Raw genomic sequence first — 24,781 nt, forward strand, 5'->3', positions numbered from 1 at the left:
TATTTGTCCTGTTCGTATTGTTTCATCATGACATTTCTTGTACTGTGTCTTGATTTTCTTTTCCATGTTGTGTCTATTATTGTATCCATTCATGCCAGGATGAATTACACATTTACTGAATTTCAATAATATAAAATTAAGTCTTATGCTACAAAATCAATGCATTACCATTCAAGATTTAAGTCTTTACTTTCAATGGGTAGCTAAAACATCATACTTTATGTATGAAACTTGATAATTGCATAAAGTTACCATTGAATTGAATTTCATCATCATACTAATTTCATTGAAATTTATTTCCTTGCTTATGTAAATGCATGTTGAATTGCTGTGGCTTGCATAGACTATGATCTTAAGTACTTGACTTGTTTCATGTTCTCCTATTAATCTTTGATTGCTTAGATATACTATCATTCGCTTTTTGATATACCTAAAAAAGAGAGAGAAATAAAATAATATTGTCATGTAGATTAAAATTTTAGCCGGTTATTATATAATTTAAAATTTAAGTGGAGCATAAGGATTAAAATTAAAATTTTTATGAATCTTATGTTATGACTTGATGGTTAAAGGTGTTCATTGCCTCAGGTGTGACCTGGATTTGAGTTATGCTAATTGTGATCCAACTTCTTGGTAGTATGAAAAAGAATGGTACTTCAAAGTTGACCATAAAATGATTTAAAGAAAAAGGTAAGATACAACTTTTTGAGATTCAAATCTAAACGAATCTTTCTAGTGTTGTTATGATTATATATAATTTTATATATTTTCATAACTATTGAATACAAAGTGAATTGCCCAGTAAAATTATATTAATAAGGTTTAAACTTGAGATGTTGATGCAAAACTTTAACCATTATTTTTTAATGCTATTTGTTATCATATTAACTATTATCAGATCGGTTAGTTCGTTGTATGGGTTTGCACATGTGTAGTGTTCGCACATTTATAATATGGCGAGTCCAATATGAGGACGCGTAATACGTAATATGGGTTTACCTACACATGGTGTGAACCTTGTGTATGCGAAACCACTTCATGTATACACATGTTAACCTTAAGATATGGTACATGTTATCATGCATGGATACCTACTTAGTATGTCAACAGTTACTGTATCATATAAATACATAGAATTAACCTATCTAAAGGGACATACGAAAAACACTCAACATTGTTAATATTTTTATATAATTTTATATGATTAATAATTTAATAAAATAATTAATAAAATACTTTTAAATATGTTATTTTAATATGTAAAAATATCATTTTAATTATAATTTTATATAATTTTTAATTAAAATTTTTAAACATGTATAACTTTCGAGAAAGAAAGGATTTATAAAAATACATTTTCTAGATTATCATAAAACCTTCAAGGCTTCAACTACACAAATTTGGCTGTTCTAATCAATAAAATATTTTGTAGATTATCATAACTCGAGTAGTACATTAGCTGTTTCAATCAATGAAAGTTTTGGCTTAATCGAAACTACAATTTTTTTTTTTGGTTTAATTGCAAATTTCGTCTTTGACGTTTAACTATTTTAATAAATGAAAAAAATATTAAATTTCAAATTTAAAATAATATGGTCATTTTTTAAAATTAAAAAAATAATACGGGATCTTAAAATATCTTTGGGTTAATAATTTATTAATATGAGTATGCTTGAACAGAATTTTAGGTCCAACCACACTTAAACAAGTATAAAATATGTTAATATTATACTTAAGCTTAATTCGAACTTGACCCGACCCAATTCATGAATACATTTTTTTTACTCAAATTTCCTTCACCCTTCTACAAGCTAATAAGCTTAACTACGAATATGAAAAATCCAAATCTCTTGATCGTGCTATGTTCGTCAATGCGTCAGTTACATAGTTGCTTTCTCTACATATTAGACCTGATCAATGGGTCGAGTCGAAAGCCTGCTCGAAAAGTGGGAAGATTTAGTAAAAATATAAGCCTGAAAAATGAGATTAGACAAAAAGTAAGGTCCGTTTTCTAAATAGGTCAGGCCTCGAGTAGCCTTTTTTTTTACTGGGCATGGCTCGACTTGAATTTGCAAAAAAAAAAAAAAACTGTTATTATTTTTAACTATTGTGTCACAACTTTTTTCATTGTTTTACTATCATTTTGCTATTATGTTATTATTATATTATTAATTTTACTACTATTTTAGAGGTATTTGCTTGCTAAGTTACACCTGTGTCTCAGTGTTATTTAAATATAAATATTTTCTAATTTTTTCTATTTGTTGGAAAATATTTATTTTAATATTTTAGTGTATTTGATATATTATATTTTAAATTTTTTATATAAAAAATCTAATACGGGCAAATTGAAGTTAGATTTTAACATTTTATCAGATGAACTTAAATAAAATTTTAAACTTATTTTTGAGATGAAATCCGAACATAAAAAAGAGGATTAAAATTTTTATTTAATCGTACCCGGCCATGATGAGCTCTACTACACATATACACTATTTGAACCACCGCTGCAAATGTATTTTTACTTTTAAGAAACATATATATATATATATATATAAAGAAAGCTGAATTTTAATTACTAGGTTGTTAAAGAAAAGGACTTCCAAATAGTAGCATAAAAGCAATGATTAAGTGTTTTTATTATTATAAAAACGAGTAAGTTGATGTACCAAACTACTACTAAACAAGTCAATAAATGTGAAGTCTTTGAATTTGTCTTTGGAAAATTGAAGTCCTTGAATAATGAAATAACAATATATGTTATATATTATATTATCTTGACTGACTTCTTTTCTAAGACACGGCAGTTGACCCATGATAAAACGTTGTAGTCTACTTCTTACCAGCCAACATACCAATGATGTTCGACTTAGTCTTGTCTTATTTGGTAATTTGCCTAACACAAGCACTTCATTTTCTCTTTAAACAAATCTTATCATTATGAAAAAATACTACATTTTATTTCACCCATCATTACTGCATAACTTTACATGCTCAGATAGTGGAATACGGAAACAGAGAATTGAAGCCGAATTTTTTAAAAATATAGTCAAAGAAAGTTGAAAATTTTAATCATCAACTTCTTGATATATATATATTCTCTGGCATCTGCAGAAGGAAAAAACAGCTGATTTATGTGTCTGGTTATGCTCCAACAAGAAGACAAAGTGAAGTGAAAAAGGAAAGGAAAAGACGTACTTTGCAGATGGGGATTTGCTGGGGTTGTCCAACACCGAGCACCACTGCTCATCTCAGTTCAGGTACCCTTCAAAACATATTGATTCCCAAACTTTATTTAAAAAAAAAAGAACAAAGATTGTTGTATAGTTTTATAATTAGATTGCCTGATTTTATTAAGTGGGTTCAGTTTAGTTTTCAATTTTAGTTGACCAACAATCCATGTTCGTTTCTGTAATCATGGCCAAAAACCCAGTTCTTGCTGCTGGCTTTGTATGGTATTTTGACCGTTGACTTGTGTTTGTGTCTTTGTGATCATTCAGATTGTTGTATTGTGCTGTGTTCTATTTGCTGTATTGTTAGAAGTCCTCATATGTTTGACAAATTTAGAATTAACATTTATTGAGCACATTTAAAATCTGTGATTGCAATAGTGATATCTCAAACAACCAGCAACACAGCATCCTCTGCTGCAACATCTAGGGGCAGTAACATGTCTGGGGACAGCGTGTTCTCGGCTTCCAGTGGCGATGAGTCTTCTCCAAATGACCACATCTTGCCCACTCCTAACCTAAGGATCTTCAGTTTTGCAGAACTGAAGTCTGCAACTAAGAATTTTAGGTCTGACATGGTACTTGGTGAAGGAGGTTTCGGTAAAGTCTTCAAAGGTTGGCTTGATGAGAAAGCATCAGGGAAGAGTGGAAGTGGAACCCTTGTTGCTGTTAAAAAGCTGAACCCAGAGAGCTTGCAAGGATTCAAGGAATGGCAGGTCATTTTTCATCCGTCTTGAGAACGAATTAACCTATTGAGAAACTTAATATGTTGTTCCATGTCATCTTAATACGTGCTTTTAACTTCTACTTATTGGTGCAGTGTGAGGTGAATTTCTTAGGAAAATTGTCACATCCACACCTTGTAAGGCTGCTGGGATACTGTTGGGAGGATAAAGAGCTTCTTCTGGTGTATGAGTTTATGCAGAAGGGTAGCTTGGAAAACCATCTATTCGGAAGTAGGAGTTTATGCTTCTGACTTTTCGTTTGAGCTTATATTTATGTGTGCACACTTTCCATCTCTTATATCCAATGAGTTAACTTCATTCTTTACTGTTTTCATTCTCCAGGGGGTTGTACATTTCAATCGCTTGATTGGAATATACGGCTTAAGATAGTGATAGGAGCAGCAAAGGGCTTATGTTTCTTGCACACTGCAAACAACCAAGTAATTTACAGAGATTTCAAAGCCTCCAATATATTACTTGATGGTGTAAGTTTGTGTACAAGCCTCAATATTTGGTAATAACAGATGTACACTAGCAGGATAGCCTTTATTTTTGGGATTAAATGCTGATGACTTCCATTATTCTCCTTCAAAACATATCAAGTCCATAAAACTAATATATATAGTTTTACTATTGTTACACATTGCAGTCCTACACTGCCAAGATATCGGATTTTGGGTTGGCCAAATTTGGTCCATCAGCTAGCCAATCACATGTAACAACAAGGGTCATGGGTACATGTGGTTATGCAGCTCCAGAGTATGTGGCTACAGGTAATCTTCATACAATTTTTGGGTGCTTTCATAAGTTGCATTTCTGAGCCAATTTAAGAAAGCTTACTTTGCTCTTCTCATGATTTGCTACCTTGCTGATTAAACAGGACATTTATATGTAAAGAGCGATGTGTACGGTTTTGGTGTTGTTTTAGTTGAAATATTAACAGGCTTGCGAGCGCTTGACCCGAACCGTCCAAGTGGACAATGTAATCTGGTGGACTGGGCAAAACCATATTTATCTGATAGAAGAAAGTTAAACAACATAATGGACCAAGGACTGGATGGAAAATATCCTCCCAAAGCTGCATTTCAAATAGCCCAGCTTGCTTTAAAATGCCTTGTACCTGAACCTAAGAACCGCCCATCAATGAAAGAAGTTGTAGAGACTTTGGAACAGATTAAGTCAATCAACGAAAACCCAAAAGAGCCAAGAAATCGTTTTGCTCCCAGACACGGCAAGCAGTCACTGCCCCATCGTTCTCCACTTGCTCCAAAGCATGGGGTGAGATAACTTACTTCATCTATGCAAAATTGGTTGCAGGTCTCAATATTAAGATGTCGATTGTTTCTCAAACATCTCCCATTTCCTTATTTTGTTCAATAGTCTAGGAGTTTATTTAAATAGCACTTGTTTCAGTAAGTATAGCAAGTTGTGCTTGATAACTTGGTTAGAATAGTTTCACCTACCGTATTGCGCTGTTTGACACCACAAATCCCTATATTTATTGATCACAAACAGTAGAGATAAAAACCAAATGTTGTAATGTGATCCCTATATTTACACTTCTTGCTCTGATTCACAACTGCATCTTCCATTCCAAATGAAACTTGATAGCTAATAGACCTGATGAAGGATTAGGCTATTTGTCTAAACTTGAAGGTCTGTTATATCAAGTTATGTTTTTATATGCAAATAATAATCTAAAATGAATTATGATAGTTGAGTCGAGTTTGTCTCAAGTTTAATTTTTTAATATAGATTGGGCTTAGACAAATTTTTAAACTTATTTTTCGAACTGAACCGAACCTAGAAAACGAAATTAAAATTTTATATCGACCTTGGCCCGGAATCAACTCTACTCATGATCAGATTCAATTACAATCTGACTAATAATATTAAGTTACACAATGTTTAATGTATTTCATCACTTCGGTTAATCACTTATATAATTATTTTATGCGGTTTATTTAACTACATCATAAGTATAAAGGTTACACCTTAAACATAAGTATAAAGTTCACACACATGGTGTAGTAGGACTTCGTTTTTATTTTTAATTATATACCTAATAAAAGAATTTATTTAGAAATTTAAGCTACATTTTAGATTATAGGAAATTAGTCCTCTTTTTTTATTAGAGTGAACTCACCAAGTCAAAAGGTTGTTTCAGTAATATTTATAACACAATATTTATTTTAAAATTTAAAATTAAAATAATAAAAAAAAACTTCGAAACTCATCATATCAGATAGCGGATGCAGTATGCTTGAGACACGTGGCCAAATTATTTTAAGTTCAAGATAGTTTTTTTTTTTAAAAAAAAGTGTCACCATTTTTCGGAAAAAGTTAAATATAAACCACAAACCATTTGAGGGTTGGTTCACTTTGGGTGTGTGCGAGAGCACAATTTAGTGAACCCGTCGCTTGTAACAACTTCACTAGTCCTATTTTCAGTTAAGCTAATTTGATTCTCTTTCTATCGAGGGAGGCATGAATCTATGCATTTATATCGATCCCGTCATGATTTGGATTGCGAACCGAAGAAGAAAAATTAGTTTGCAGGAACTCGGATGGAACTGGTTGGAAGCTTGGCACATTACCGTCCGTCGGGACTAATGCCTTCCTACAACTGGAGCAAAAATGGCATGTTTTGGGACTTTGGGTATGACCCACTCCTCAACCAAATTAGAATAGACAGTGTGCAGCTTTTCATCCTTTACAATGGAAACCATACGCCTGGTTGGTCGTCCAGTACGCAATTCATACTGGCCTAAATATGTGAAGTTTAGTAACCATTACCTTTATTTCTTTATGGTTCTTTGTTGCTTTGATGCCATTACCGTTTTTTAGTTTCATTTATGTGTTTTGATTCGCAATGCGCTTTCCAACAAACCTTTGGGTTTCGAAGCTCCCAGGCTGGAGTTTGGGGATCCAAGAGTCATCACGTTTTGGGAAATGGGTTGAGGTGTTATCTAACTATCGGGAGATGCTGAGATACGGAGTTCAACCATCAGATCCTTCATTCTTCTCCTCCATTCTCAAAGCATGTATAAACCTTTCCTCCACATGTTATGGGAAAACAATGCATGCGCGTTTCATTAAACAAGGTTATGAATCATTTACTTCCATTGGGAATTCCATTTTGGACTTTTACATGAAACGTGGAGACTTGGAATCAGCATTGCGTGCGTTTGATTGCATGAAAAACAGGGATTCAGTTTCTTGGAATATCATTATTTATGAGCACCTTAATCGGGGTGATATAGAAGAAGGTCTACAGTGGTTTAATAAAGCTAGGGTAGCTAGCTTTGCACCAAATACTGCCACATTGATTCTTGTAACTCAGGCATGTCGTGATGTAGGAGCTTACCTTGAAGGACTGGAAATTCATGGGTACATAATTAGGAGTGGATTATGCGCCATGGGTTCCATTCAAAACTCCCTGTTAAGTATGTATGTACATATAGACTTGGTGAGTGCACGAAAGCTTTTCGATGAAATGTCTGACAAAGATGTGATCTCCTGGAGTGCAATGATTGAGGGTTATTTGCAAAGAGAGGAAGCGGATATTGCCTTGAAATTGTTTCAGAAAATGGTGTCCGAGGATGGGATCCAACCAGATGCAATAACTGCTGCAATTGTTATAAAGGCCTGCGGGAGATTAAGAGACATTCATATGGGAAAGTTGGTCCATGGAGTAGTGATCAGAAGAGGAGGCTATGAGGATTTGTTTGTAAGGAACTACTTAATTGATATGTATTCGAAATGTAATGATGTTGATTCTGCCTTTCAAGTTTACAGGGACATGTCCCAAAAGAATAGTGTTTCATGGAATTCTATGTTATATGGATTTGTCCTCAATGAGAAGTACTCAGAAGCTTTATTATTGTTTAATTTGATGGGGGAGGAAGGGGTCGAGGTAGATGAGGTGACTTTATCGAATTTTCTTCAAATATGCAAACATTTTGTGCTCGCATCTCCATGCAAGTCCGTTCACTGTCTAGTAATACGACGGGGGTACGAATTGAATGAATTGGTTATAAATTCTTTGATTGATGCTTATGCGAAGTGTAATCTCGTTGATCTTGCATGGAAACTTTTTGATGGCTTGGAGGGCAGGGATGTGGTGACATGGAGCACTATGATAGCTGGGTTTGCTCACTGTGGCAAGCCTGATGAGGCCGTCAGGGTCTTCCGTGAGATGACCAAAATGCAGGAGAAGCCCACCGCTATTACCATTGTAAACCTTCTTGAAGCATGTTCATTTTCAGCCGAACTGGGAAGGTCAAAATGGGCCCATGGAGTTGCAATCAGAAGAGACATGGTGGCCAATGTAGCTGTTGCAACTGCAATTGTTGATATGTATGCAAAATGTGGTGCCATTGATACGTCCAGAAGGATCTTTGATCAAATGCAGTGGAAAAATGTGGTGTCATGGAGTGCGATGGTAGCAGCATACGGTATGAATGGTCTCCCTAGAGAGGCATTGGCATTGCTCTCAGAAATGAAATCGCAAGGTCTGAAGCCGAACTCTGTGACTACTCTCTCAGCACTATCTGCATGTAGCCATGGAGGGTTAGTCGAAGAAGGGCTTACCTTTTTTAAATCTATGGTCCATGAATATGGGATAGTACCTGGGATGGAACATTATTCATGTGTGATCGACATGTTGGGTCGGGCAGGAAAGGTGGACCTTGCAATGGAATTGATCAACCAGATCCCTAGTGGTGTTAAGATTAGTGCAAGAGCTTGGGGAGCTCTTTTAAGTGCCTGTAGAAGCCATGGAAACAAGGAAGTTGGTGCAGGAGCACTCTCTCATATTCTTGAGCTGGAGCCGATGAACTCGGCTGGATATTTGCTGGGATCAAGCATGTATGCTGCTGAAGGTTCATGGGACCAGGCAGCAATAATGAAGCAGTTGGCAGAAGAACAAGGGGTGAGGTTCTCTGCTGGTTACAGTATGATTCAAGTCGGAAACAGGGCATGTAGCTTTGTTGCTGGGGATTGCTCCAACCTTCGGGCTCAAGAGATTAACATCATGGTCCAGCAGTTGCATAGTTGCATGTATATCGAGGAAGGGATTCAGTCGGGTGTGACTGAATGCTGAAGTATATTTTGGATCTTCCAAGGAGCAAGGTTTAATGTTCAAATTCAATATCTGGTCAAGGAGAGTGTAAATTCAAAAGAAAATGAAATTTTAGACACACCTACTATCAAATCCACTAATCAAAATTTTATCCAACTACTGATAAAATTGTAGTTGTAGCAGGAACAATAGTGGTAAGTTGGCCACTTGTTCAAGGACTGGCAATCTGCACCACCTGGTAAATTTGACTCCTACAAATCAAGCCATGGAAAAGTGTTGTGAATTCCGGTCTACCAACCCAACCCAAATTACTATTAGAAATAAACAAATCTTTTTATTTAAACTTTAATGGTTAAATTCTGCTATCAGTCCCTGTGATTTTTGAATTTTAAAATTTCAGTCTCATCAAACGATAATTATTAGATTCATTAAATCTTGCTATTTCCAAAATCTAATTCAACGAACATATTATCATATGTGAAATGTCACGTTAGATTATTATTTCCACAAATTACTCAAGACTGAAATTTTAAAATTCAAAAATATTGGAGCTTAGAATGTTCTAATTGGAGAATGTGAACTAAACCGACAACCGTACACATAGCATCCCATCCTTATAATAATGCTATCCTTCTTTCTCCAATGATCCAATTCAAAACTCTTTTCAAACATGATGGCATTGTTATAATACTCAAAATTCTTTTCAAATATGATTGCATTGTTCAAACCATCCCATTCTTTATTGAACTCTATTATGGCTTATCTCGAGTGACTGTGCCAGTTCCAAAGAGTATGAACCTATAACACCTCTCACTCAGTCTGGTCGCCAGACCCAAGCAATAAAATGCTACGAACAAATACCACACAATGACAAGCAATTTATAATCTAAAATCACAAATAGTTATTAAATTATCACATACATGCTTGTATAATCACACTAATTAATCAATTTCAGATAGATAATGACTATATGGAAGCTTAAAAACAATTCAAGACTAAACATGGATAAATTTGAATTAAAAACAAAAAGCTGAGAAAGTTTTGAAACAAGGGTCACATGGTTGTGTGGCAAAGCCGTGTGACAGAGCCTAGATCCTGTGGCTTAGAAACATGACTATATAGTCAAACCATGTACAAATTGAAATATGGGTCACACGACCATGTCTTAGCCCATGTGCCTACTCGTATGAGTATTCGAAATAAGGTCACATGGCTGTGTCGCAGACCATGTGCCAAACCATGTGTGTATTCGAAATATGGTCACACGGCCATATCGTAGACCATGTGAAAAATCTTGTACCTAAAATTAATAAGACACATGGCCGTGTGCACTTAAAATGGCTTCTAAAACAAAGCAATTATTCACACATCACTTGGGTACCAAGCCAAACCAAAAGCAATCATTTACATACCTTAAAAACTCATTCAAACAAGCTTAAACATGTTAAAACATTCAACTTAAGTGCCTAACCAATGTATCCTCATTGGCACTACATTTCAATAATTCAAAGCAACTCAAAATGGAATTGATCAAACATACTAATCTTGAGCACGTTAAGTCATTTAACCATCTCATATTTGATGTTTATTCTAACATTATAACTTAGATACAAAGAATACCAAAGCTAATAAGGTAAAACATAGTTATAATTTGACTTGTACCAGTTCCATACTAACATCACTAGGCATATCATGTATTAACTAGTTCCAAACAGTCATCAAGCAGAAAACCAAATATGTAACCAACTGATTCATGACAACATTAAGCAATTAACCCAAATTAAAACGCTTCCAAGCTATCAACAAATTGATTATTTCCAATACACATGTATTTAATTAAATACCATTAATGACCATCAAGATATAAAATGACCAAAACTAGAATATCACAACTTAGGTACATGCCAAAACCAAAAAAAAAGACTGTTCACCATATTTGAGTTCGGGATCGTCGTTAGATGTTGAATCAATGATAGAACTCCTAGGTATCTAACCTGTGCATGAGAGAAACAAACGTATGCTGAGTATAACTCAGTAGTATTTCTATATTCAATATTAAATTATAATATAAATTATGTAATACATGTTGAAAAGTCAATTAAGGGGGTGTTGAAAAGTCAAAAATGGGAGGTCCAATTGGCACCGAAAGAAAAAGTGATAGGCAAGTTGTTTAATAATTTTTTAGGCCATTTGCAAGTTGGTCCCTGAACCTCAACTATAAATAGGGCTAATCATTTTTCATTTCAACCAGCCCAACAAATCTTTCTCTCTTAGTTTTCTCTCTTCTCCCATTTGAGAATTCTTAAGGAATTCTATTTGTTTGTAATATTTTGGAGATAGTAAAGTTATCATCTAGTGTTAGTGCCCGAGGACGTAGTATAATTTATCGAACCTTGTTAAAACTCTTGTGTTCTTTCTTGTCCTATTTTTCTTTCAATATTTGAGGGTATAATAGTAGTATTTAATTGTGCTATTAAATTACTATAGAAGGGATATTCTGACTAAGGAAAGACTTGGTATTTAAGAGATCCTTGTGATCCACCTCTCTTCCTTGGGAATTGAACTTTGTGTGATTTTTTAGTAAAATAATTTACACGCTTCTGACCCTATTGGAATAACAAGTGGTATCAAGAGCCAAAGGTTAATCGTAGTATGCTCTGTGGTTGCAGTTTAAACTGATCTTCCACATCAGAAAAGATTTCCTTAGGTATATTGAAAGATTATGGAGAAAATGGTCGGTGTAGGAGCTTCAACATCGTCCATGTGGACAAGACCGACAATTGCAAATGCAAGATTGGCCGTGGAGATCTTTGATGGCACGGGCCATTTTGGTATGTGGCAAAGTGAGGTTCTAGATCCCCTTTTTCAGCAGGGTCTAGACATTGCCATTGATGAAGAGAAACCAGATGATGTACAGGAGAAAGATTGGAAGGCGATCAATCGGTTGGCATGTGGCACAATTCGATCATGCCTTTCTCGAGAGCAGAGGTATGCTTTTTCAAAGGAGACTTTTGCAAATAAGTTGTGGGTGGCACTTGAAGAAAATTTTTTGAAGAAAAACAGTCAAAATAAGCTCCACTTGAAAAAAAGACTGTTTCGCTTCACTTACGTCCCAGGTACCACATGAATGATCACATCACCAAATTTAATCAGTTAGTCACTGATTTGCTAAATACGGATGAGACATTCAAAGATGAAGATTTGGCTTTGATACTGTTGGGGTCACTTCCTGAGGAGTTTGAGTTCCTAGAAACTACTCTACTTCATGGCAGGAGTGATATATCTCTGAGCGAAGTCTGTGCGGCCTTATACAGTTATGAACAGAGAAAGAAGGACAAACAGAAAAACTCAATCAGAGATACAGAAGCTTTAGTAGTCCGAGGTCGTTCATACACGCAAAAGAAAACTCAGAAAGGGAGATCAAAGTCAAAGTCCAGACTCGGGAAAGATGAATGTACCTTTTGTCATGAGAAAGGCCACTGGAAGAAAAATTGTCCAAAGTCAAGAATAAGGGAAAAGTCAGTAGATGTTTGTGTTGCAAAGCATGATACCAAAGACTCGAACTATCACTGGTTGCATCATCATTGTCGTTCCATTCAGATGAGTGGATATTGGATTCGGGTTGTACCTATCATATGTCCCCTAACTGGGAGTGGTTCTCTGATTTAGTAGAACTAAATGGAGGAGTTGTTTATATGGGCAATGACAATGCTCAGAAAGCTGTTGGGATAGGTTCAATCCAATTAAAGAATCAAGATGGATCAACCAGAGTTCTGACTGATGTTCGGTACGTGCCCAGTTTGAAGAAAAATCTCATCCCATTCGGAGCCTTGGAATCCAATGGTTCAGTTGTTACTATGAGAGATGGGGTTTTAAAAGTGACATCTAGAGCACTTGTGATATTGAAGGGTATCAGGAAAAATAACTTGTATTACTACCAAGGTAGTACAGTTATTGGAGCAGTCGCTGCAGCTTCCGGTAACAAAGAATTGGACTCAATGCAGTTGTGGCATATGAAGTTGGGACATGCCAGCGAAAAATCCTTGCAAATTCTGGCAAAGCAAGGATTGTTGAAAGGTAAAAAGGCTTGCAAATTAAAATTTTACGAACATTGTGTTTTGGGAAAGCAAAAGAGAGTGAAATTCGGCACTGCTATCCATAATACAAAAGGTATTTTGGAATATGTTCACTGAGATGTGTGGGGGCCTTCCAAAACACCTTCGTTGGGAGGAAAACACTACTTTGTTACTTTTGTTGATGACTTTTCCAGAAGAGTTTGGGTGTATACCATGTGAACTAAGGATGAAGTGCTTGGAGTTTTTCTTAAATAGAAAACTATGATCGAAAACCAGACTGGCAAGAAAATCAAGGGGCTTAGGACGGACAATGGAGGGGAATATAAAAGTGATCCGTTCTTCGATGTGTACCAAGAGTATGGTATTGTTCGACACCGACACTTCACAGTTAGGGATACACCACAGCGGAATGGAGTGGCTGTAACGCCCCTTACCCGAGACCGTTGCCGGAGTCGAGCACAAGGCACTATTAAACTTATTTGAGCACTTAACCAAATTCAGATAATCTATATCATACTTTTCAGACAAGCTGTCCAACTGCGTCATAGTTGCTAAATAATTCATATCTCGAGTTATAAAACTCGAAATCCAAATCTGTAAATTTTCCCTGAATTTATACTCATATATATACTTACAATTTTTTTCTAGAATTTTTAGTCAAGCCAATTAGTATAGTTTATTAGTTAAAATCTCCCCTGTTTCAGGGTTTGACTACTCTAACCTCTGTGTATTACGAATCAGATATCTCTCTATACAGAGCTTCAATGACTATGCCGTTTGTCTCTAATAAAACTAGACTCAATAAGGAATCTGTACATATAAATTATGACTTCTAATTATCTTTGTAAAATTTATGGTGAATTTCCAAAGTCAGAATAGGGGATCCAAAAATCGCTCTAGTCCTGTTTCACAAAAATTTAAACATCTCATAAAATATAGCTCATATACCTGTTTTGCTTCTTCCATATGAAAATAGACTCATCAAGATTCGATTCTATAACTTATTCATTATTTAATTCCATTTCTACTATTTTTAGTAATTTTTCAAAGTCAAACTACTGCTACTTACCAAAAACTGTTTTAGTACAAATATTGTTAACTAGTTTATAACATCTTTACTGCAATTCATTCAAACTCTATACATGCCATATAAATCTTTAAACATAAAACAAAAACTACCAGAATTGATCTGAATAGTGTGCCTTGTTGTGTTGATCCGATCTACCAACTTCTCTTTAATTCAATCTACAAAAGAAATTATCAAACACACACAAGTAAGCTTATTGAAGCTTAGTAAGCTCATAGGCATAAAAACACAAATCATATCAAATATTGTACACAATCATATATCTATTAGTTTAACTATTTCATCCTCCAAATCACAATTTCATTAATAACTCATTGGAATAATTTCCATATAGCTACTCACAATTTAACTCCCTTAGGCCCATTTCTCATTTACTTCATTGTCAAATTAGGGAACAATAAGGGAATTGAGTGCTTCATTATCACATTGCCATAGTAAACTATGGACTTTCACATTGTTACGCATCACACACCGAAGCCATAGCCTTGCCATGGTCTTACACGGTTCACATATCATACCGAAGCCATATCCCAGACATGGTCTTATACGGAATCACATTATCACATTATACCGATGCCATAGCCCAGCTATGGTCTTATACGGAGTCACATTATCACATTACACCAATGCCATAGCCCAGCTATGGTCTTAAACGAGCGCACTTATCACATATTTTTCGTCAATTCATCAGGGTCATAGAATAGAAGCACTCAAATCCAGTGTTCCTACTAATTTGTACTTTTAGTTACACATTATTTATTAGTTAATGCAAATTGATAGTATTCATCAACAATAAAATACTTTAACAATCATAAGATTTTCATATCAAAACATTGAACTTTGCCATATGAACTTACCTGGACTAATTTGTAGAAGATATTGAAATTTAGGGACTATTCCGCAACTTTTTCTTTTCCTCGTTCTTCTTTGGATTCTTGATCTATAATATAAAATATTTCTACTCATTAGCATTTATTTGATTTCTATTTCACTTCACAATTTATGCTGTTTAAATTTCGAAATTGCACTTTTACCCCAAAATTTACAGTTTTTACAATTTAGTCCCTACTCAATTCACCCATCAATTGAACTAATTTTTCTCAATTAACACTTTATTTTATCATTATAAACTATTTCAAAATATTTTCTATTCTGAATTTCAACAGAAACCTTCAATTCACAACTTTTTCACAATTAGGTCCTAAATATCATTTTCTATCAAAATCACTTAATAAAACCACCTTAATATGAAAATTAGAACTTAAATTTCATAATAATTCATCATAAAATTCCCTTATCCATCCAGGGTAACTTCCAATTTCACCCATAAAATCAAAAACTAATGAATTCTATAAGTGGACCTAATTGTAAAAGTCATAAAAACATAAAAATTATCAAGAAAAAGCAAGAATTAAACTCACATGATGTAAAATACGAAAAACCAGCTTTCTCCAGACCTTCTATGGCGTTTTGGCTGATAAAATATGAAGAGATCTCTAGATTCTTCAATTTTATTCTTATTTTATATGTTAAAGTTGTAAAATTTCCAATTTTGCCCTTATTTCCCTTATTTTTCTGCTGATTTTCTTGCCTTTGCCGTCCAGCCTATTCACTTTTAGGCTTAATTTCCCTTTAAATCTTCCTTCTTTTAACACTTGAGCTATTTAATCCTTTTAGCAAACTTTATTTTTATTACAATTTAGTCCTTTTTATTTAATTGACTACCTAATCGTTAAAATTTCTCAACCAAACTTTAATACTAGCTAAATGAAACTTCATAAATATTTATAAAAATATTTATAGCTTGATTTTCAAATTCGATGTCTCGATACCTCGTTTTTGACCCGTTTGACCTAATAAATTCTTTTAATTCACTAATTTCACCATTTCACAAATTCTTCTAAATTCTTACTTTACTCATAAATATTAAATTACTATCTTGTTCAATCTTATTTGTCGGATTTAGTGATCTCAAATCACCATTTCCGACACCACTGAAAATTAAGCCGTTACAGTGGCAGAACGTATGAATCGAACATTGCTGGAGAAAGTTTGATGTATGGTGTCCAATGCTGGGTTGGGCAAGCAATTTTGGGTTGAGGCTGTGACATACGCTGGCCATCTTGTTAATCGTTTGCCATCATCTGCATTAGAAAGAAAAACTCCTATGGAGGTATGGTCTGGAAAACCGGCTACAGATTATGATACCTTACATGTGTTTGGATCCACTGCATATTACCATGTGAAGGAGTCAAAGTTAGATCCGAGGGCAAAGAAAGCTCTCTTTATGGGAATCACTTCTGGTGTGAAGGGATTTCGTCTTTGGTGCTTAGACACAAAGAAAATGATCTGTAGCAGATATGTTACCTTTGATGAATCTACCACATTGAAAAAGGTAGCAGATGAAGATATTCAGACAAGCGATACTCCACAGCAAGTGGAGTGTACTCCAAAACAGGTGGAGTTTGAGCAGATGGGGATTTGCCCAGTTAATAAGTCTAATTCTCCAGCCACAATGGAGGAATTATAGGTTTAAGAGGTTCTGACCCAAGAACCGTTAAGTACACTAGAACCAGTTACAGTTGCAAGGCCACGGAGAGAAATTCGTAGACCTGCTCGATTTATTAATATGGTGGCCTACGCCCTTCCCGTTGTTGATGATGATATTCCTGTCACTTATCAAGAAGCAATCCAAAGCTTAGAAAGTGACAAATGGAAAAGCGCCATGGATGAAGAAATGTAGTCTCTCCGGAAGAACAATACTTGGGAATTGGAGCAATTACCGAAAGGTAAAAGGGCAATCGGATGCAAGTGGGTATTCGCAAAGAAAGATGGATCTCCTAGCAAGAAAGATGTTCGCTACAAGGCAAGATTGGTAGCTAAAGGCTACGCTCAGAAGGAGGGAATTGGCTACAATGATGTATTTTCCCCTGTTGTGAAGCATTCCTCCATTAGAATTTTGTTAGCCTTGGTAGCACAGTTGAATTTGGAGCTAGCTTAACTTGATGTTAAGACGGCTTTCTTGCATGGTGAGTTAGAAGAGGAGATCTATATGACTCAGCCCGAAGGATACACAGATGCTGGTGGTAGAAATTGGGTTTGTAAGCTGAACAAATCGCTATATGGATTGGAGCAATCCCCGAGGCAGTGGTACAAGCGATTTGATAGCTTTATGAGAAGGCAGAAGTACACAAAAAGAAAATATGACAATTGTGTGTATTTGCAGAAGCTGCATGACGGATCTTTCATTTATCTACTCTTGTATATTGATGATATGTTAATTGCTTCGAAGAGCCAAAAAGAGATAGATAAGTTGAAGGCTTAGTTGAATCAAGAGTTCGAGATGAAAGATCTAGGTGAGGCCAAGAAGATTCTCGGCATGGAGATAAGTAGAGATAGACAGAGAGGTAAGCTTTGTTTGAATCAGAAGCAATATCTGAAAAAGGTATTACAATGTTTGGGTGTAAATGAAAACACAAAACATGTAAGTACCTCACTTGCTTCTCATTTGAAACTTAGTGCTCAATTATCTCCGAAAACTGAAAGAGAAAGAGAATATATGGAAAAAATCCCATATGCTAATGCAGTTGGGAGTTTGATGTATGCGATGGTGTGTACGCAGCCTGACATTTCACAAGCTGTTGGAGTTGTGAGCAGGTATATGCATGATCCTGGAAAAGGACATTGGCAAGCTGTGAAATGGATTCTACGGTATCTTCGAAAAACCGTAGATGTTGGTTTAATTTTTGAACAGGATGAAGCACTTGGTCAGTTTGTAGTTGGATATGTTGATTCCGACTTTGCTGGTGATTTAGATAAACGTCGTTCAACTACGGGGTATCTGTTTACTCTTGCGAAAGCCCCAGTGAGTTGGAAGTCTACCTTACAGTCTACAGTAGCAGTGTCTACTACAGAGGCAGAATATATGGCAGTTACAGAAGCTGTTAAGGAGGCTATTTGGCTTAATGGATTGTTGAAAGACTTGGGAGTTGTTCAAAGACACATTAGTCTATATTGTGACAGTCAGAGCGCTATTCAATTAGCAAAAAATCAAGTCTATAATTCAAGAACCAAGCATATCGACGTAAGATATCACTTTGTGCGGGAAGTCTTTGAAAAAGGAAAAATTCTACTTCAGAAGATTCCGACAGCAGATAATCCTGCAGATATGATGACCAAGGTGGTAACAACAATCAAGTTTAATCATTGTTTGAACTTGATTAACATCCGAGAATTTGAGCACCTTCAGGTGTATGGTGCTCGAGAGTGCATTTGGAGGCACTACAAAAGATAGCTTTATCGAATATGGGGAGTTGAAGGAAGTGTGTGAAGATGTGATTATCCTAATCAAATCTTCAAAGTGGAGATTGTTGAAAAGTCAATTAAGGGGGTGTTGAAAAGTAAAAAATGGGAGGTGCAATTGGCACCGAAAGAAAAAGTGATAGGCAAGTTGTTTAAAGTTGAATGGGATAATTGCAATTTTGGTCCCTAATTTTTTAGGCCATTTGCAAGTTGGTCCCTGAACCTCAACTATAAATAGGGCTAATCATTTTTCATTTCAACTATCCCAACCAATCTTTCTCTCTTAGTTTTCTCTCTTCTCCCATTTGAGAATTCTTAAGGAATTCTATTTGTTTGTAATATTTTGGAGATAGTAAAATTATCATCTGGTGTTAGTGCCCGAGGACATAGGTATAATTTACCGAACCTTGTTAAAACTCTTGTGTTCTTTCTTGTCCTATTTTTCTTTCAATATTTGAGGGTATAATAGTAGTATTTAATTGTGCTATTAAATTACTATAGAAGGGATATTCTGACTAAGGAAAGACTTGGTATTTAAGAGATCCTTGTGATCCACCTCTCTTCCCTGGGAATTGAACTTTGTGTGATTTTTTAGTACAATAATTTACACGCTTCCGACCCTATTGGAACTACAATACATGACTTAACAACAAGATTTAATGCAAATTAATACGGGAAAGCTACATATCATAATGCACCATTTAATATTACAATTCGATTTACTATAATAATTCTATCTAACATAATTGTAACACATATACATTTTTCCTTATAATAATCAAAATAATTTTATCACATCAATATTATATACACATTTCCGGACTTAACTCCAGTATCCTCTATTCAATTTCATTTATAATCAATGTCCCAACTCCATACCATTATTTCATCCATCGTACTTATATACATATACGCAATTATATTTATGTATATCACATCTCAAAACAGATTCAATTTCATATTTATATTACTATACGATATTTCCAAAACTATTCACTTTAATCCTCATTGCAAATAATAAATTTGAATTGGACCAATTCAATTCTTTTTATCATTTATAGCTTACCTTATGAACTTCTCGTGCAATACAGTTCATAAATGTAAAAATTGAAGTTTTTGGGTTATAGAACTATAAACCGTAAATTTCGAGCTATTTGTCAATGACCTTATCTTTTCCTTTCTTTTTTGAGGAATTTGGGTCGACGTTAGCTACGGAATAAAATAAATAACATATTTCATCAATATACATACAATTTCAAATTCCATTACTAATTAATGCAACTTTTACATTTTAATCAATTTAGTCTCTAAAACTAGAACAAACATAACTTCCACATTTAATCCTGAATTTTTATATCAATTTCACTCTAAGCTAAATTTAACTTCATATTTTTCATCTCTACCTCTAAATTTCAAAATTTTCATAACTTAGTCCTTATTGCTCAAAATCAACTATTAACTTTACAATTTAGTCATTTTTCACTTCTAACCTAAAAATCTATCAAATTAGTCCTTAAAACTTTAACTAATCAACAATGGTAACATCTTCAATCTTAAGCAGTAACGAAAAATAGAACATAGTTTAATTAGTTCGAGATATCGAAATTTCAAAAATATAAAAATTATAAAAAAATGACTAAATTGCACAAACCAATTTTAATCTTAAAAAATGAAGCCCTATGCGGCTAGCTTCTTCTTCTCCTTCTCTAATGGTTCAGCCAAAGAAAGAAATGAAGAAAATTTCATTTCTCTTTCTTTCCGCTTACATATATTATACTTTTAATTTTTAACTTATGTTTTAATAAATAATTTTTATAACATTTTAATAAATAATTTCTCAATTGCCATCCACTTCCATTTAACTAACGATTTAATTGCCTAAAAAGTCCCTTAACTATGATTTACTTTATGATTTAATTATAATTAATTTTTGACTCTTGTGCGATTTAGTCCTTATACTTAAATTTTAGCACTAATTCGATAAAATTTCTTAACCAAAATTTGATTCGCATCTAATATAAATATTTACGAGTATGCTTTACAGAAACAAGGTCCCGATATCTCAATTTTCAAAACTATCGACTTTAGAACCGATACACTTGTACCTTATATAACTTTACAAACAATTAAATTTATTAGATCAAATCTAAATATAATACTGTAATACCTTCGTAAATATTAATAAATAATATTCGCTAATTCTATCATCGGAAAATAGCATTCTGAAACTGCCATTTCCAACTCCACTTGACTTTCGAGTCATTACAGAACCTTTTGCCAAATCCTCCCTTAATTTCCTTCCACTTTCCCCTACATGTTTTCTATCTTGCAATGTTGTTGGAATATTGGCAATGATGCCCTTCCACGGATGAACAAACATCTGCACATCAAGAAATAAACAAAGACACGTCTTTAAGTCTGTAAACAACTAGAAAGTATATGCAGCTATGATGCAGCATAATGACTAAATGCGCCAAATGGATTCCGTAGCATCTCAAAATTTACCACCCAGTAGTGCACGAATCAATGACCACTCACTAAAGATAGTCCTTATTTACAACACAAGTACCTAACTCAAAGTCTAATAATTCCATGGAACCTTTAGCAAGTAAAATATATACAAGAGGATAAACTGACATTAATGTCATACTTCATGTTATTAAAGTGGATTACGCATGTAGAATTTTAAATAAATTAAATATGTCTAATTATTGGTTTGATATAAAAAGCTTTCATTCAGTGAATATGTGATTTTCGATTGTCCATTAATATAATAGAAATATTGAACAGCAACGTCAGTGTTCATAAAAAAATATAGATAATGAAGTTATACATTTTAACATTTTCCTTCACTTTCGTCTAAGCCAAACAGAGCAAGAAACACACACATATCATGCATTGACGTTTTCCATTTCGTTTTACTTCACTTTCTAATTGAAGCCAAACAGAGTAATCACATATATATCATGTATCGACATCTCCCTTTTCCTTCATTTTCTCGTTAAAGCCAGACAGAGTAAACACACATACACACATATATAATACCTTATAAAAGTGGAAACTCTGGTAGGAAGCTTGAAAACAGAACACCGTCATCGCAAAAACACCGCCTTGGAACACAGAAAACCTTGAAAAATCTAGAGATACAACAAAAAACAAAGTAATGAAAATCTTTTTTTTTTTAATTGCGAAAAAATTATCTGCACTGTGCTTGCCAGACCTTTCATATGCCAATATGCTTTCGTGTATATATATATATATATATGATGTTGATAACAATTTGGTGTTTTAATTTCCCCTGGGTCAGACGGCTTCACGAGAGTATGTTAAAACACTGCTAACTGAGAATACTTCATTGCTGATCGACCCATCAAACCATCTATTTGCAGTGTTAACAAACTCCTGCGACAGCTGCATGTAAAAAGAATAGCACAAATAGTAAGAGAATATACATATAAGTGTAATTAATTTAAGCATACAATAAGTCTTCAAATCAAAACTTGAGTTACACTATACATATTGTAACACCCTAAGCTCGACTCGATTGTCAAGCCTGTACTGCAGTGTATTACAATCCTTATTGAAGCGATAGTGAATAATTCACCACTAAATTATACCATTAATTTAACTAAATCAAACGAATATACATTCCTCAATTATACTTATATAATTACGAGTTTCATTTATATGCATCTAATAATATACAAACTATCAACCATATATATTTTAGTACTAGACTATAAAGATCAAAGTCTGATTGTAATATTATTTAATATTGCGGAATCCAACCTGCTAGTTACATGCCAACATAACTAAGGATGGAACAACTAAACATTCATGTTAACTCACAATCAATGAGATATCAAGTAGAAAATATAGATCTTAAGGGCTTACCCGAATTCTCTCCAAATCATACCCATCTTCAAGCAAGCTCCTTTCCCTCACAATCGGTCTCCTCTTCTCCTCTCCTATTCGAAACTATCCTTCATTAGAAGTTCTTCCCAAAAACAACGAAAACAACCAAGGCTTCTTTCCTGCATTTTTTTTTCCTTTCCAAACGGCGAAGAGAAAAAGAAAGAAAGTGGAAGATGTAACTTTTATTTTGTTTTAATATATAATATTAATTAATTAATTAAAATTTTAACATCCTTTCCACCTAAAATTGGCTTTTTTACCCAACTAACCTGAAAAAATAAATATTTATAAAAATGACCCTATTTGAAAAATTATAACGGAAATAAACTGAAATCTACAGTTTCGAGCGATGCTTACCATCTCACCGCTAGTGTCATGGACCGCAGTTCAAAGCCCGTGACCGTCGCATCAAATGTATCCGATTGAGGTCTATTGTGTAGATGGGGGACATTTGGCCAGCAAGAACTGGCCTAATTCGGTAACCTGTTAGATTGAGGTCTAGTTGGCCCGATAATGAAGATATGACAATTTAGGCTATTTTGGTAACTAATATTAGAAGATTGATAAAATCATATCTTGTAAAAATAAGATAAGATTTGATATGGCATATCTTATAAATCCCATGATTTAAGGGATAGGATGAATCTTATCCGTTGATGTATTGTAATCTTGACTGTCGGTTTTAAGGGAGCTCAACTATAAATAGCCTCCCCTCATTTCTACTCACTCTATTTATTGTTTTATTATTCTTTGTGAATAAGAAAATATTGAGAGCATTTACCCAAACACCTTGCGTGTGTTCTTTCTGTTGTTCTTTTGTTGCTCCTTTTGGCATAAATCGCTTTCGCTATACAAATTGGTACATTGGAGGAGTTCTTAAGGAATTCTCATTTGAGTAAAGGTTAACTTAGGCGAGTTTGGACGAACAGGTTGTGTAAAGCCACACGGATTGCGAGATGAAAGATCTAGCCCCATGACACTGGCACCACCCTCCATAATCCCCAAATCATGCCTTAATGATTGCCCTGTCCAATAAAAAAAAATTGTGTTGGCACTGTAATGACCAGCACCCATATATGTATTTTATTGAATTACCTTTGAAAAATACCGGTTCAAATTTTTTTTAAAAATAATTTTTTAGTGCTGGTGTTGAGATGGTCGACACCAGTTCAAAGTAAAAAAAAAAAAAATAGATTGAGGAGGAAGAGAGCTGCACTCTGGTTGTGTCAGTTGGCCTGAAAGAAGTTAATGATGGCTAACTACATAGTGGAGTGAAGACAACGGCTAAGGCAATTGGAGAAGGAAGAAGAAGTAAATAATGAAAAATAAAAAAGAATAAATTACACTAACAATCACTCAACTTTAAGGGTATGAAAATAAAAATAAAAATAAAACTCATCTGTGATCATTATTGAGGAGAGAGTAGACATGAGATGAAAGTTCAAAAAAAAAAAATCTCTTACAATTACTAATGAAATAACAAGTTTTAACATTAATGACCCACCAAACAAATTTTATATTTAAGTAATTTTTTTACTTATTAGAACTCAGTATTCTTTATTAAATAATTCATATTTAACATTCAATTGAATATTTTAAAAATAAAAAATCATTCAATACATTTTAAACCCTTAGCATTTAAACTTAGATGTTAGCTCCTCTCTAATTCCAAATTTCATTTTTTTAATTAATATCTCATATTTTAAAAGGTTGCTTTGAATTTGAATACAATCAAATCAAGCCAGAGTTATTTTATTTTGGTTCTTTTTATTTCTTTAAGATTAAGAATGGTTTTGATACTTGTAAGAATGACATCATTAATTTTCATTTTTAATTATTTTGTTTTTTCCGATTAATTTCATAATATTAAAGTAAATAGGGCGCGAATGTTATTTCATTCGTAATATAAAAGATTTTATCTTTTCTTGAACTTTCATCTCATATCTTCTCTCTCCTCAATAATGGTCACAGTTGGATTTGGGTTTCATTTTTATTTTTTATTTTTCATTCTTTACTTCTCTTTTTTCTTCTCCATTTATCCTAGTCGCCTTCACTCCACTATGTAGTCAGTCATCACCACCATCCCTCTAGTCAATTGACACAATTGGAGTGTAGCTCTCTTCCTACTTAATCCACCTTTTTTTATTATTATTTTGAATCGGTATTGGCCACTTCAACATTGCACCAAAAAAATAAAAATAAAAATTATTTTTTTTAAATTTTGAACCAATGTCGACTACTTCAGTGCCGACACCTATTAAAATAATTTTTTTTCTTTTTTCTTTTTAAATCATAGAATACATATATATTTTTAAAGGTATTTCAAAAAAATACATACAAGTACTAGTCATTACAGTGCCAG

At 34.0% G+C, this 24,781-nt stretch overlaps 3 protein-coding genes across 3 annotated transcripts; 2 read left to right on the forward strand and 1 right to left on the reverse strand.

Moving 5' to 3' along the window:
- Positions 1-2,783: 2,783 nt before the first annotated feature.
- LOC108478393 (probable serine/threonine-protein kinase PIX13) lies at positions 2,784-5,487 on the forward strand. Its single transcript, XM_017780850.2, has 7 exons — positions 2,784-2,887; positions 3,115-3,260; positions 3,612-3,946; positions 4,051-4,186; positions 4,298-4,440; positions 4,605-4,728; positions 4,836-5,487. The coding sequence occupies exons 2-7, from the start codon at positions 3,206-3,208 to the stop codon at positions 5,240-5,242; spliced, it is 1,200 nt and encodes a 399-aa protein (XP_017636339.1). The 5' UTR covers positions 2,784-2,887; positions 3,115-3,205; the 3' UTR covers positions 5,243-5,487.
- An 802-nt stretch (positions 5,488-6,289) lies between these two features.
- On the forward strand, positions 6,290-9,194 carry LOC108478953 (pentatricopeptide repeat-containing protein At2g17210). Its single transcript, XM_017781405.2, has one exon. It carries the CDS (start codon positions 6,828-6,830, stop codon positions 9,057-9,059), a length of 2,232 nt encoding a protein of 743 aa, XP_017636894.1. The 5' UTR covers positions 6,290-6,827; the 3' UTR covers positions 9,060-9,194.
- Positions 9,195-20,490: 11,296 nt separating this feature from the next.
- On the reverse strand, positions 20,491-22,584 carry LOC108478981 (factor of DNA methylation 4-like). The gene is made up of 4 exons (XM_017781428.2): positions 22,399-22,584; positions 21,725-21,915; positions 21,550-21,641; positions 20,491-20,884 (listed from the first exon to the last, which is right to left on the reverse strand). Exons 2-4 carry the CDS (start codon positions 21,729-21,731, stop codon positions 20,651-20,653), a joined length of 333 nt encoding a protein of 110 aa, XP_017636917.1. The 5' UTR covers positions 21,732-21,915; positions 22,399-22,584; the 3' UTR covers positions 20,491-20,650.
- Positions 22,585-24,781: the final 2,197 nt, after the last annotated feature.

The sequence above is a fragment of the Gossypium arboreum genome, chromosome 12 (assembly GCF_025698485.1).
Source record: "Gossypium arboreum isolate Shixiya-1 chromosome 12, ASM2569848v2, whole genome shotgun sequence".
In the NCBI taxonomy this organism is placed as follows: domain Eukaryota; kingdom Viridiplantae; phylum Streptophyta; class Magnoliopsida; order Malvales; family Malvaceae; genus Gossypium; species Gossypium arboreum.